Genomic DNA, 14,406 nt, shown 5'->3' on the forward strand with positions numbered 1-14,406 from the left:
GCTCGCGCGGCGAAGCAAAGCTACGTAGCACAGCAGCCGCGCCGCAAAAGCGGCCGGCCAGTCGAGCCGAGGAGGCACCCATGGGCCATGGCCCATGGGTGCTCTTCGGATCCAGCGGTTTGGGCGGTCGATCGGCCGGCTCCGGCGGCCTCCGGAGTCCGGGGTCTCGATCGCTCTCGCCCCGCGTGCGCCCTCGTACGGCGTGGGGACGGGGATGGACCCGAGCGCGGAGCCGCGGGGGAGGGGACGGGGACGGACCAGCAGCTGACTGGCGCTGGCGCGTGCACCTAGGGGTGGTAAAGGGTCTAACATTTTGAACTAGAAAATCTAAGGATCGGGCCCTAAAAGGGCCGGGCTCTAAACATATGTATTTTTGAACTAAAAATTTTAAGGGCTTTATTGGGCTGTGAAGAAGCCATTAGGGCCATGGCCCATTACCACCCCTAGGTGCACGTGATCCGACGCGGCTTTACCCTACCCGGCCACTGGCGACTACTGGCCGGCGAGGACGGACGACGGCGCCAGGAAAAAGCTGATGCCAAGAGAAAAATCTGCCCCTCCCCTCGTCTCTCTCCTTCACATACTCACCCCAGCGGGAACGCTACGGAATCTCTGATAGGTGATCGTCACTCGGGGAGAGGGAGGGAGGGAGGGCGAGGACGACGACGGCCTCGCCTAGCTAGCAGCGGCCAGCCGGCGACCGCGCTGCTCGATCGGTGTCGGTCGCAGGCTAGCGTGGGCGTGGCGCGTGAAGACAAGGCTTCGAGTCAGCTGCCATCGTCCTCATCGGGCCGATGCCCCGTCGTACGACCTGCCGCCTCGCCGGCGCCTCAGGGATGCGGACCTCCACCAAAGGAACAGTAGCTTTTTGCTGCCATATCTCGTCGACATGTTCCCTTACGATCCGATGTTGCTTTGCTCCTTTTCTTTTCTCTCACGGAGCCGAATAAACACACGATATGATACGCCGCTCCCTTTTCTGGCTCTACCACTACCACCCAGCAGCGAGCACCAAATCTCTCTCTCTCTCTCTCTCTCTCTCTCTCTCTCTCTGGTTTTTACTCTGCTGTAAGCAGCGCCATGACTGACAGCGGTAGCAGCAACATTGCAAGTTCGCAACAACAATAATCGCCCAAACCAAGTACTACAGCACGAGCTGGGGCCTGGGGGTGTGCAGGAGAAAGTCACGAGAAGACGGTTCTGCCCCTCGCTAAGTCGCTAAAGTCACGAGAAGTGAGGTCGGTGCGTGCCGTACTAGGTATCTACAGGAGTTGCATGGGCCCACGTACACACCACCAGCAGCAGCAGTGCAGTGCAGTCAGCGCGAACTGCTGGGCTGCTGGCTGCTGAGTGGTTCGTGCCCACCTTGGCACTGTTGGCGGTCCACGGCCTACCACCCCCGGCAGGACGCTGGGCCGGGCTTGCCTATGGCTGTAGCTCCCGCGTCCCTGCACTGCAGGCTGCAGTCCTGCGTCGCTGACAGCCTGATACGACGGGGTGCAGCACCACCAACAGCAGCAAATACGGTGACCATGAACCATACAAAAATTTCACAGAAGAAAAAAAAAACACAATGTGCAATCAGATCTCATCAGGTTCTTCAGGTATACTAGATCTCCATGTTCATGCACAAAATGTTTAGTCACAGACCTCAGAACTACTGCACACACCAAAAAGTTTCCTCAAACCATTCCAATAATTGGGGAGAATGCGAAGTCGCTGCCAACAGTTGTAGGCAACGGAGTTCAGGGTGCCTCTGTGGGACTGTAGCTTTTTATTGATAAAGGATTCACCAATAACAGAGCGTACGTACAAAAGATGAGCAGTCCTTGCTACATGGCCTCAGAGGCAGCGTTCAACGAGATAGAACCAGCAATTATTCGGTACAAGCCGTACAAGCGTAGTGCAATTTTACAGCAGTGGTCACGTTCGTGTCTGTGCCTGATGATCCTGACTTCTACTAGCTACGTATCAAATATGCTCATCAGATCGTCTGCCCGTCTGTCCGCAAGGAAATACTACTACTCCGGCCCAACAGAATACTAGAAAACAGAGCGGCGCAGTATTTTTACTCTCTTGGGACCTTTGGCTCATTCGTTCTTCTCAAACTTCGCCCTATCGGCGCCGCTGTAAGGGGCGACGTGGTACGCGTATTGCTGGATGACGGAGAACACGACCATCTCGAGGATCACCAGGACGTTCTGGATAGCCTCCTGGATGTGCTCCACGTCCAGCCAGAAATGGTGGGATTGGATCACGCCTACTTCGGTCAAAACATCGAGCGCAAAACCCTGCAATGAAAATAGGCAATGGTGGTCACTGGGGAGCAAAACAGTACTGTAACCAGGTTCCCTCCAAATTCGAATGTTGCCTGATGTACCCACAAGAGGGGGAGTGCACTGGCTGACTAATAAGGAAGGTGAGCGGGGAATGTGTCCTCCAGCAGGATAAAATAGAATGAATGAAGCACCTAATATCAACTGGTTTGTTTCAAAAAGTTTTTTAACTTTAGCTTTCTTTTCAGGTACACCTTTTCTAGAGCTCTTGCTTTAGCTCTTGGTTTCTTGTCACAAAGTAACATGTATTTGTGACACTGTTTTATAAGAGAAATTATTGAGTCTGAATATTTAAATGCGATTGCATGGAAACTTAAACTGCAAATGGAGCTCCTAAATTGGCAATTATGGAACAGAGGTCGACAACATGGTTATAAGCTTCTGGTGAAGGCCTGCCAAATCGCTCAAAGCAACAAAAAAAACCATCCAAAACTATCAGCATCACACTAATTGATATGAGCTTTAGCTTTCAGAAAAAAAATCAACTGGTGAGTTGTCTAGATGCAATCATCAAGAGAATCACCACACATATTTATAAATGAGAATTCAGAAACCATGAACGATTATTCTAAACAACATGCCATTCAGGTCAAAATGATTTACCTGCCAGAAAGAGAAGAAGACAATCCCTTTGATGCACAAGAACTTTGCAAGAGGCTTGTGAGGTGCTAGCTCTTTAGCAAACAAGTGGTAGAAAAGAACCAGGGCATATAATGCCATGGAGACTGAAATGTTCAGTATAATTGTAAACGTCCAGCTGACCCAACTTGGGTACATCCCAAGAAGCTGGAGGGCAATAATCAGAATGGAGCATACTGGCCTAATAACAACAAATTGCCAGGTCCAGTACTTCAGAAGCTTCAGTGTCTTGTGCTCCAATCGGACAGTGTGGGGCTGTCATTGTAGATATTAGTTCCTTCCAGCAAAGATAGAAATTTAATCTACCAAAACCAAAGAAACATGAAAACTCAAGTACAAACTGAGCTGCCAACAGTTATTGATTATAGATGCAAGAAGTAACTGTTTAAGGATGATGCAAAGCAAGGTTCTAGAGACAGCATTATTTAATTATATGTGGAAAGCTATAATCAAAGATACTGGAATTCAAACACACACAAAAAAAACCATTTAAGTACACCAGAAAATTAGAAAGCTACTATGGATGAAACTTTCTTTCAGATACTCCATTCCAAATTATAGGTCGTTTTGGCTCTTTTAGGTTCATAGATTTCGCTCCGCACATAGCTTTTGCTACACCCCTATATCTACATTATGTACAAATACGTAGTGAAACTATGTAGCTAGAAAAGCCAAAACAACCTAAAATTTGGATCAGAGGGAGTAGAAGATAAAACTGGTAACAATACTCATCATTAAGTATATAGTTCAAGCATCCTACCAAAAGTTACAGGAACAACTTTGCTAATGGAGAAGTGTAAATGTTCTTAATAAAGACTGGAAATAATTATAGATCCACTGAAAAAATGCCACATCCTTCAATCAAATACATACATTAGGCTTGTTATAGATATGCCCAGGTATGGAGTATGGACTAATGGACCTAACTTAAGTCACCATAACTCGGTATGCATTGCAAAAATTTGAGCACATATTATAAAAGTTCAGTAATAAAAAAAAAGTGTTCTGTACCAAAGTATAAGACAGGTACCAGGAAAAGAGAAACAGGGAAGGAATGATGAAGAACTCTCCCTTTGATTTCATCAGGAACTATGTTTTTGCTGATGGATATATTCAAGTAGCTGTACATCAATGCCATAAACTTAGCAATGACCTGCATAGTTGAAAGGAAAAAATAATAAGAAATGTCAAGCATCATTTACACCTATATAAGAATGACATAGGCCCAAAGAATACTCACCAGTGCCTCGTAGCATTCTTTAACAGCATCCAAGAATGTGAAAAATGTCTTGCTTCCCTGGATATCAAGAAGACCCACAAAGGAAGAGATAGCATATAATGGGGCCATTAGCACGATAATAAGTATAGCTTTCTGCTCCTTAGGGTTTTTCCAATAGAAAAGATGTTGTGACACCAATTGCACAGTGAAATGCATAGTCAGCATTACACAACCAGCTGCCCCAAGGAGGGTAAGAGTTGGGGCATCCATTTTACTTAGATCCATCCCCGGGAATGGAGACATGAGTGACATGGTGCCTGAAACGATATGTAGAGATTTAGGTTCTTCATCAAAGGGCAATCACAATCGCAAGTCAAATATAGCCCTTTGTAACAGGGGAACCAATGACACTAATATGATATGATACTGCACAAATAATTGATTGAGCCAAGGTGTAGTAAACCCCATTTGAAATGCACTTTGTGCACTTAGAAATTTTTTTTTTTAAAAAAGTACTGCCACAGATGTCGGAAGTGCACCTTTTTAAGAGGGTATAGGTGGCCTTGAGCTCAGCCTGTCTGCATTCTACTGAACAAGTGCTCAATCACATGTTTTGCAGGCACAATTTGAATTTAATTAGAGCTGGGTTTTACTTCAAAATTTAAATTAATCCAGTTACCATCCTTTCTATAACTATATTTGCCTAGTGAAGGCCAAACATATAACTAAAAGCCTGTAGAAAATTTTACTCATAGAAAAAGAATTTCCTCAAATGGCAGCTAAAAAAGGATACAAATACATATGGCCAATGTACAAAACTAGAAATATTTATAAAATAAAGAAAAACCAGAGCATCACTTTAGAATAGGTACAGGGTATTGTCTGGCTATAATAGTTAAGTCCTGATCTTAAGTTTCCTCCATTGGATACCTAATCTTCTCAAAGAATAGCAGTTCTTAGAGGAAATCTGGAGCCTGAACTCTCTTCAGTTTGACCACTAGTACCAGCAGGAGAAGGAGCAGTAGAGAAATTAGCGCTAACCTGATATTGAAAACTCCTACTAACCATACCCTGAACCTAAATGCTAAAACTAAAATCACATCCCAGATCAAAAATAAAATAAAATCAGATTCAGTGTTGGGAGAAACATCATACAGGCAAATTCACAATTAGTTGGGGCCTCAAGCACTCAGCCACTCCCCTCAGGAAGTCAGGATAGATCTAGCAAAGGGAGGAGGTGGCGTCGAATTCAGGCACCTAAAGCTGCTGCAGGGCAAGAGGGAGCGAGGAGGAACTGATGGTAGGGTACAACTGTACAAGTGAGGCAAGAGAAAGAGGCAACTGTTGGAAAGAAGCACTGCATGTCAGGCATGGTTGTGAATAAAAGGCAGTGTCATAGGATATCCGTGGTTGTGTTTTGCATAGATTTCAAATAATTCAGTGGTATTGATCTCAATTTAGTTACTGCCGACTAGTTTGTTTACTTAACTCTGGAGTGCAGTAAGAAGACTATTTCCTAAACAGTTGAATGGAGGTTTGGTAAAGAAAACTAAACAATCAAGAACTACTTATCATACATATCTTAGGGAACATGTTCAGGTAAAGTAAGTTAATTCATTTTTTACAGAAACAAAACGCAATATGCCTCTGTCCATCACCAACTAATGACTTCACACTATCTGCTTAAGAAAAATGGGGGTAATTAAGGCATCCATTTCATTAGACGAAAATAAGGAAGCCACCAATTACATGCAGAGTGCTATAACTTAGAAAGTACTGTTTATAACAAGGATTGCATTGATCAGAGATGACTTCCAGAACATAAGGAGAAGTACTATAATGACATTTTCTGAACAGCTATTACGAACACCTTATCACACTATCAGCATAAGCCTTTCATATATGCACAAGACAGGAGACACCCAAAGACAATACTGGACTGACCCAAACCTCAGCTTCTGTTTATGGAATATGGGACGAGGTACTTCCCCCTTGTGGATGTCTAAGGATATAAAACAAAACAGACTGTGTGCTTAAACACCTATAACTTGTGCAGCAATTTCACAAAAAATAATTTTCCAAAGTCACTCAAGTAAGTAAGACATAAAGGTCACGGATGGGAAGGTATTCAAGAAGTAAGATTTCTGCATTGATACAGTGGCATGAGCACTAAACACAGATGAAATTACTAAAGGGATTTCACAAGCCTGAGTTTCTTTTTTTCTTTCTAAAAAGAGTTCATCAAGTATTTCTACCTTGGACTTCTCAACAAGTAGAGTGAGCTTTTACAACACAGTAATTGGAGCCTATGTTCATAAAACAGAATCTTGTAACAATTCCAAAAAATTGAGACCCAGCCGCCCGCGGCCACATGACACACGAATCCTAGCTGGAATTCTACATCAGGCTAGGCTCGTTTGGTTGGGGGTAATTGGTGCAAGGGAATGGGAGTTCAGAGATATGAGACTAAAATTCCCTTGTTTGTGTCGTGGAAGGGGGAGTTCACGTTGTATGGGGAAAGGGAGTTTAGAGGTCCAATTCCCGCCAATCTCTTCCATGGGGAGGGGTGGTAATGGGGAGAGAATTGTGCTTTACGATGAAAACGAATGATCTTAACCATTCATCATGAATTATGACATGATTTCCCATGTCAAAACCCACGAACCAAACAAAGGATATGAATTCCCTCTCCAACTCCCTCTCTTAATTCCCTTCACGAACCAAGGGACGGTGACTAAAAATCAAACTCTGAATTCCCTCCATCAACTCCCACCGCTAATTCCCATGCCGTTTCCCATTCAGTTGCCGAACGTAGTAGGAGGATTGGTTGACAAAACAACAATGAAGATCCAAAGGGGGCACATTCGTGGTTTGCATAACTCTATAGCTTACTACTGCGGTCAGCCATGTCGCCACCGCGATTCCCCGAACTACTTTGTCAAATGCATCAGCTCTGCAGCGCAAGCAAATCAGAAAACCGATAGCGACAGGTAGGATGTCAATTGGCTACTCGAAGCTCACGATTCCTCGTCTCTGCCTCTAGTCTACCACACTTCCCTTTCGTAGTTCCCTCTCTCCCCAAATCTCCGCACGGCCAGGACGGCTCACCGCCCTGCGCCGACCAACCGCATCAGAGCACGGCGGCGGTGGGGGTCCCCCGCAGGGCCGGATCAAAACCCCCGCGAGAAACCCCGGACCCAGAGCGCGCAGCCATACGGAACAAGGAGTCCACCGGCACGGGGGAAGACGCGCGCTCGCCCGTGGCAGGAGAGAAGCGAGGGAGCTCTCACCTGGCTGGAGCAGCGCAGCCTCCGCGCGGGGGTCGTTGGAGTCGCCGCTGCCGCCGTCGGATGAGCTCGCCTCGCGACGCCGGGGCCACTCGTGTTCCTTCCGCCCGCGCCGGTATAAAGACGAGGGACGAGTCGGGCTCACGGCTGTGTGATTCTCACGTGGCGACCTGGCAAGTCAGCAGAGGGAGGTTTCCTTTCCTCTGCTACATTAATTATAGTACTGATGTGGCTGCAGGTGGGCCCTGTGACAGCGAGAGGCGCGCGATCCGGGTTTCTGTTAGCCGAAATAGTTAAAATCGTCCCTCAACTATCGCTCAAGACTCAATTTCGTCCTTGGACTTTAAAAACATCCACTTTAGTCCCTAAACTATGTTAAACATGTCAATTTCGTCTTTCTGACGACGTGGCGTGCCATCGTGGACCGCCAAGTCAGCGCACAATCATCATCTGATGGGAAATACCGTTTCTACCCTCAAGCCAGTTAAACTCAGATTCGTTCACAGCCTCAGACTCGGAAATCCCCATTGCAATACTGCATCTGTGACCCATCAAGAACAAATTCTCCGTTGAAATGAAATCTAACAATCAATACCTCGTCATCTCCCATGTTAATTCCACCATACAGATCCAATTTTGTGATTAAATTCCATTATATGATGACTGGGCGCTGACTTGACGGTCCACGATGGCACGCCACGTCGTGAGGAGGACGAAATTGATCCGTTTAACATAGTTCAGGGACTAAAATGGATGTTTTCAAAGTCTAGAGATGAAACTAAGCCATGAGCGATAATTGAGAGACGATTTTGTCTATTTCGCCTTTCTGTTTTCTGTTAGCATCCGCGGCTCCACCCTCGCCGCCGACGCCGGTCGCAAGCAGCGAGACAAGGTGGGCAGGCTCGCGGGTCCGACGAACCGCCCACGAGAAAACGACCGACGGCTGAGGAAGAAAAGAAAAATGCCTGCCTGGCCTGGTCAATGGTCATGTTCTAGAAACGGGACGGTTTTCTTCTTCTTCCTCGTCTCACGCGTACTAATGGTTTGCGTCTGGCTCCGGCAGATTTTTTTTTTTTTTGAAAAGCTACTCCGGCAGATCTGGGTTGGGGTTCTCGCTCGGTTGCGCTGCGCCGTCCGAAGGATCTCCTCCGCCTACGGCGGCGGCGGGGAGGGGAGCGATTGGCGGATGTCCACGGCGGATGATGGGATGGGATCAGGCCGGACGGGACCACGAGTACATGGCGGGCCGGACCACACGCAGCAGCCTGCCTCTTTCGTCTCCAGTGGGCTGTGTGTGGGCCTGTGTTTTGTTTCTGACGACGAACAAGGCGGTGTGTGATTGCAGCCCATTAGTTTTTTTTTTTGAAAAAGTGATGAGCCCATTAAGCGTGACGCTCTACATCCTAGCCGCCGAACTCGCTGCCCGTTTGATTCCACATTTGCGCTTGGCCCTGCAGGGCGGCGGCACGTCTCGACCGCCGGAGAAGTATCGGTCGGCGCCGTCGAGTTGGTTGCATGCATCTCGTAGCAGTAAGCCAGTAAGCCATCTTCTCTCCCAGCTAGCCTGATCTATTGTCCGCCATGGTGCCGCAACTGCCTGCCGCTAAAATTTATACATCGAGAGATGCGCACCCCAAGTGTTTGTGTTATGTCCTACCCACCAAACGTGTTCCTTCTTGGTTATATGCGGGGTGGCTGCCGCGATACAGAACAAGCATCTTGATTTCTCTAACTGGAACCAACATCTCAAATGCTCAATTATTGTTCACACCCCTCACAGGTCTAGAGGTGGTAATGGGCCATGGCCCTGGTGGCTTCTTCACAGCCCAACAAAGCCCATAAATTGTTTAGTTCAAAATTATATAAGATTAGAGCCCGGCTTTTAGATTTTCTAGTTTAAAATTTTGGGCCCTTTATCACCCCTACACAAGTCCATGGAGCAGTGGCCAGGAGTGTGGTAGGGTCAAACGAATGAATTTACCTCAGGAACGTGAAAAGGGTGGCACTCCAGCACTCTATAATACAACAAATACGCAAGCAGATACCATTTTCACATCAACGTTGCATTTTGACTTCCTCATGCAAGATTTAGGAGTAAGCAGAATTTAGATTGTCATGGCATGCAATTACAGGCAACACTTATTGCCATTTGAACCTTCTCTCTTTATCTCTCTCTTGCCTGTTTTGAACCTGCCAATCAGTGTGTGTGAAACTAGATCATGACAAAGCGGTTACACCAATCTTTCAGCAATATTCAATGTATTCATTCAGTCATAAAATCCTGGCCAATTTAAAAACAACATATTGTATTGTACCATTCAGCAGGCTTCTGGGGTTGAAGCTTTATATACTTGATTGGTATTCAGTACTAGATTATCAATTTTAATATTTTTGCAGTATCAACATGTATCATCTGCTTCCTGTGCTCAACTTCTTTCTTGAAGTGCAGGTTCAAGTTCAGACACTGATATCACGTGCTTCACAACTGAGATGTAAGTTCTAACTTCAAGGTTATTTTGAAGTGCGTTACTCCTATTTATTTCGTCACTGGTAAATTTCAGTTGTGTTGATCACTATGACAAGCTCATAAGGGTTCAGCCTAACGGTTTTTAGGATGAGCACATACAAACCAACAATGTCAGTTAACTTCTCCTCAACCCATTTTTACACTATCAGGAGAGACCTTTAATTTGAGGAGATGGACACGAGTAATTTTTGTTCAGATACTAGGAGGGAGAAGGATGATTCAGATAAAAGAATTGGAAGGGATTATTAGAGTACCATTGCATGATAGACATCAGTGTGCTACAAGTAATAAGAAGGCATCTGGGAACAGCCATAATTCATGGTGCAAATGGTGTCCCAAATATTTGCTCATGCTATGCAAATGGTGTCCCAAATATTTGCTCATGCTAACAGTCTCTGAAGACTTATATATTTCAAACTAAATTACAGGGGCTCAGCAAAGAGCAACGATGATACCAAGTATAACATATGGCGGGTTTTTCATTGCTACACTGACTGTTAAGATCCATCATTCCATCTGTCTCTTATCGCAATACCATTGCCATTTAAGGATATGCCATAATGGGTGTGCAGTCGCCATTCTTTAGATTATTGTGATGGAAGGACGGCTTGGGTGTACTTGAGCGAAGTTTCTGAGTGCACACTCTGCAGCTATTATTTCAGATTCTGTGCATTGGCCGTGCCACATGGTTACACATATCTCTTTGAGGCTTAAAAGGTGCTCCATTCTGGCAGATGTGCAACCATCCCATTTTTTAAGCAATGCCACGCTGGTTTCTAACTCAAGGCGTTGCAGATTGGGCATGGCTCCTGCCTCAAACATCAGGAGCTGCAGGGACATTTTCCGTTCACACTTGAACTGAAAATTAACAAGGGATGGGAACAAAAATCTTGCGCCAGCGCCACCATGTATGATGATCTTTTCTTTTGGGATTTGTTGGATCTGAAAATGGAGGTGCATGAGTGAGGGCAACCCCCCAAGAATACCAATATCTTTCGCCATTACCTCCTTAAGACAGAGATCCAAGGAGCGGAGGTCATGGAGCTCAGCAAGCCACCTAGGAACACTGGAAAATGACCACGCTAACAGATCCAGTGTCTCCAGATGGCAGGGAGGAGGGAACAGTGAGTGCAGTGTGTCAGCACAGATTTCAGGATATCTCGTCACAGAGAGACATCTCAGGTTCTTGCTACCAAGCTTACCAAGTGACGAGCACAATGCATCCATCAATGACCTCATACTAATCATGTCCGGCTGGGATTCTGGAAAACAACGTATTTTCAAATCCTTCAGGTTGGTGAGTTCACCCAGGCCATGAATGTTCTCCAACGAGTTCTCCAGCAAGCCAAAGTATTCCAGAGTGCACAGGGATTTCGCGATATCAATCCCGTCAGGAAACCTATTGGCTGATGTTACAATGAGATGCAGCAAGCCTGGTAGGTGAAAAGTATCTGATGGCAAACCACCAAAAATTCCACAATGCATTTCCAGTGTCTGTAGGTGGCGCAGCCCTCGGATCTCTCTCGGCAGCTTCACACATCTAGTCCTGGCCTCTACCTTCAAATATCTCAATAGAACCAGCTGACTTATGCCTGTCAGGTTGATGCCTTCCTTGTCATGCCCAGTCTTGGCATCAAATTCCCGAAGATCAAGGACAAGAACTTGGAGAAATTTCGACTCTGGCAAAAGATGCGCACAGGCTGGCATACAAGTTGGGTCACCAAACAAGGCAAGGGATCGAATTTGTGATTGTCTGCCAATGGGCTGTACAGCTGAAATTGTGAAACCTTCAGCGCCATTCAGGTTGATCGAGAGTCGACGAACCTTGCTGTTATGTAGTTCTCTCATGCCCAGAGAATTGTACACCACAGTGATAAAATTGTCTTCTGCGCACTTGCTAAGGATCAAATCGAGCATCATATCATGCACCCGACAAGACAATGCCTCTCCATTATAGTCAGTCTCTTCAGGTTGAATCACGCTTCTGTTTACAAGCTCGTTAAAGTAGCTCTTCGCCAAATCATGTGCATCTTGCCTTCCAGAATTGGTGACAAGACCACCTGCGATCCATTGTCGAACCAAATCGACCCTTTGAATTATGTGATCCTCTGGATATATACCTAGATACAGGAAACATGTCCTGAGGTGATGAGGAAGATTCCTGTAACTGAGCCTTAAAATTTGTCTCATCCCTGCCAGCGTGGGGTGTGTACCAAACACGGAGCCTAATGAATTTCGTATCTTCTCCCAATCCTCCTTTTTACTTGTTGGCCGACTGGCTAGTAGGCTTGCAACAGTAATTATTGCAAGAGGCAGACCACTACATTTCTTCAAGATTTCAGCTGAAACCTCCTTGATTTGTGAAGGATAATCACGATTGGGACCGAATGTTCTGCTAAACATTAATCTTCTTGAGTCCTGGTCATTGAGGGGTTTCAATCTGTACAAGGATTCCTGATGAGTACAGCAGGCCCTAGCAACACTATCAATCCGTGTGGTTACAATAAATCTGCTTCCGAGATTAGTTTCTGGTAAAGCGCATTTGATAGTATCCCATGATATTGTATCCCACAAATCATCAACTACTATCAAGTACCTGTGAAATTATTTTGAACAGATCATGCATTGATTAGATAGTTGCAATTATATAGATGAAAGCACACTCAATTCTTCAATAGATTCAGAATATAAATATTTAAGGAAAGACAATTCAATTTGAACCAAATTCATGAATAGTAGGACTATGACTAGGACCACTCCATGAAAGAAATGGTTGTATCTTCTTAAGGGACAATCGGTAGGAAGAATAACAAAATTCGTATACTTGTCGAGATAGACAATAAGTATATCTTTCTCATGCGTTTTTGAGGAGTTTAAGATGAATTACTTCCATTATCCCCGTCATTATTATGGGAAGAATTGTCTTCCATTAAATGTTCGTATAAGATTCATCCATGATGTTAAAGACATAATAAGTACCTCTTGTGTTGTAGATATTCTCTAATATCGTCGATGAGGTCTTTCACGTCGCAAGGGTAAGAAGACTCTTGGTGACCAAGTTTTGATCTTATACTGTTGAGAAGCCTTGTTATATCAGGTCTTTGGGAAACTGAGACAAACGCATGACAGTCAAATTGTCCCTTAACCCCTCGATAAACCTCATTAGCAAGCGTTGTCTTCCCTATGCCTCCAAATCCAACTATACTCAACCCTTTCAGTTGTTTCTTTTCATCCAATACCCATTTGAGAAGTTCATCCCTTGGGCCATCGAGACCCACAAGATTGTCTGTTTCCTTGTAGAGCGCCGGCAATCGAGGGTCAGAGGCTGTGAAGCTAGAACCAGGGATGTGGTGTTCAAGCTTGTACCTCTTGCGGCGCTCGCTTATCTCCTGCAGGCGAGTCTTGAGCTCCTTGATCTGCCTTGCAGCCTCAAGATGGGCTCTCAAAGTGCTGATGAAGTGAGAAATCCTCCCGACAAACCCGGCTCTGGCATCCGCGCGGCCAACACGGTGCACGAACTCATCTATGCAAGCCTCGATGTCATAGCCCAACTCCCTGACTTGGTTGCTCCAATCCTTGACCTGCGGGTCAAGCTCATCGCCGTCCTCAAGCTTCTTGAGAAGAGCGTTCACGGCACAAAGCTCATCTCTGAGAAAGGCGATGTCGCTCAGTAAGTCCATCAGATTGCTGCCCTTGGCCCCCGTAAGTTCCGCCAGCTTTGCAAGAACGGAGTCCATCACTGATCCTCCAATACACTCAGCTTCTGTGATGCAAATTGGGGAGGTCCTCTTGTGAAGTGGGTTTCTGAAAGTTGGGAAAGCAGCACATTTCTGCATCTAAAGGCAACCCTGTCCCCTTTCTTGTCTGATGATTGGCCCTGGATTTCCCACAGGCAGCTATCTGCTGTCTTTTCTTCTCTTTCTTTATTGGTTAGACTTTCGCTGTGTTTGAACTCGGGAGTCGTCCCCATTTGCGAGGTAGATTGGGAGTCGGCCCTGTTTAGATCCTAAATTTTTTTTAAGAAAAAAGCATCACATCAAATATTTGGACACATGCATAAAATACTAAATGAAATATATTTACAAAACTTTTTGTATAAATAGGTTGTAAATCGCTAGATGAATCTAATGAACATAATTAATCCTAAATAAACTTCATTTAGTACTCCGAAATAACAAGATTCTCTTTCAAAAATTTTACCCCTAAACATCTAAACACATACCATTAAAAAAGTTGGTGCTTACCGTTGTACACTAAAAAGTTGGTTCGCACTTGTATAGGAACTTTCTTTGTCCTCAAGACCACTCCATCCACCTTCTGTTAGGATTTAACAGTTTAAGACCATTGACAGGTGGGACCGGGCTGTGAAAAAGACCATTTTGACCTTTGCACTTGCAA

General features: G+C 45.3%; 2 protein-coding genes and 1 long non-coding RNA gene across 7 annotated transcripts; 1 reads left to right on the top strand and 2 right to left on the bottom strand.

The window, feature by feature from the left end:
* Window positions 1-1,744: 1,744 nt before the first annotated feature.
* LOC120688910 (transmembrane protein 184C-like) lies at window positions 1,745-7,676 on the bottom strand. 3 transcript variants are annotated; one of them, XR_005681192.1, is made up of 6 exons: window positions 7,485-7,676; window positions 4,216-4,511; window positions 4,006-4,128; window positions 2,940-3,230; window positions 1,984-2,291; window positions 1,745-1,936 (listed from the first exon to the last, which is right to left on the bottom strand). XR_005681192.1 is itself a non-coding variant. In XM_039971262.1 (5 exons), exons 2-5 carry the CDS (start codon window positions 4,504-4,506, stop codon window positions 2,091-2,093), a joined length of 906 nt encoding a protein of 301 aa, XP_039827196.1. In that variant the 5' UTR covers window positions 4,507-4,511; window positions 7,485-7,676; the 3' UTR covers window positions 1,745-2,090. The 3 variants fall into 3 exon arrangements, 2 of the variants coding, with proteins under 2 accessions (XP_039827196.1, XP_039827201.1); XM_039971262.1 differs by having other exon boundaries at window positions 1,745-2,291; XM_039971267.1 differs by having other exon boundaries at window positions 1,745-2,291; window positions 7,490-7,629.
* Window positions 7,677-8,894: 1,218 nt separating this feature from the next.
* Window positions 8,895-10,496, top strand: LOC120688937. 3 transcript variants are annotated; one of them, XR_005681194.1, is made up of 3 exons: window positions 8,895-9,019; window positions 9,931-9,973; window positions 10,043-10,496. It is a non-coding gene; the product is annotated as an uncharacterized LOC120688937 (long non-coding RNA). The 3 variants fall into 3 exon arrangements; XR_005681195.1 differs by having other exon boundaries at window positions 10,158-10,496; XR_005681193.1 differs by having other exon boundaries at window positions 8,900-9,019; window positions 9,879-9,973.
* LOC120688926 (disease resistance protein RGA5-like) lies at window positions 10,328-13,890 on the bottom strand. The gene is made up of 2 exons (XM_039971275.1): window positions 12,988-13,890; window positions 10,328-12,604 (listed from the first exon to the last, which is right to left on the bottom strand). The coding sequence occupies exons 1-2, from the start codon at window positions 13,842-13,844 to the stop codon at window positions 10,591-10,593; spliced, it is 2,871 nt and encodes a 956-aa protein (XP_039827209.1). The 5' UTR covers window positions 13,845-13,890; the 3' UTR covers window positions 10,328-10,590.
* Window positions 13,891-14,406: the final 516 nt, after the last annotated feature.

Source organism: Panicum virgatum, chromosome 2K (assembly GCF_016808335.1).
Source record: "Panicum virgatum strain AP13 chromosome 2K, P.virgatum_v5, whole genome shotgun sequence".
Classification (NCBI taxonomy): Eukaryota; Viridiplantae; Streptophyta; class Magnoliopsida; order Poales; family Poaceae; genus Panicum; species Panicum virgatum.

What these genes read in the sequence shown, in the direction of transcription:
- LOC120688910 (XM_039971262.1), bottom strand. Translation starts at nt 4,506, where the DNA reads ATGTCACTCATGTCTCCATTCCCGGGGATGGATCTAAGTAAAATGGAT. An exon ending in TCCCTGTTTCTCTTTTCCTG is followed by an intron (nt 3,231 to 4,005) that starts GTACCTGTCTTA and finishes CTACAATGACAG; the next exon opens with CCCCACACTGTCCGATTGGA. An exon ending in TCTTCTTCTCTTTCTGGCAG is followed by an intron (nt 2,292 to 2,939) that starts GTAAATCATTTT and finishes TTTTCATTGCAG; the next exon opens with GGTTTTGCGCTCGATGTTTT.
- LOC120688926 (XM_039971275.1), bottom strand. Translation starts at nt 13,844, where the DNA reads ATGCAGAAATGTGCTGCTTTCCCAACTTTCAGAAACCCACTTCACAAG. An exon ending in GAATATCTACAACACAAGAG is followed by an intron (nt 12,605 to 12,987) that starts GTACTTATTATG and finishes ATAATTTCACAG; the next exon opens with GTACTTGATAGTAGTTGATG.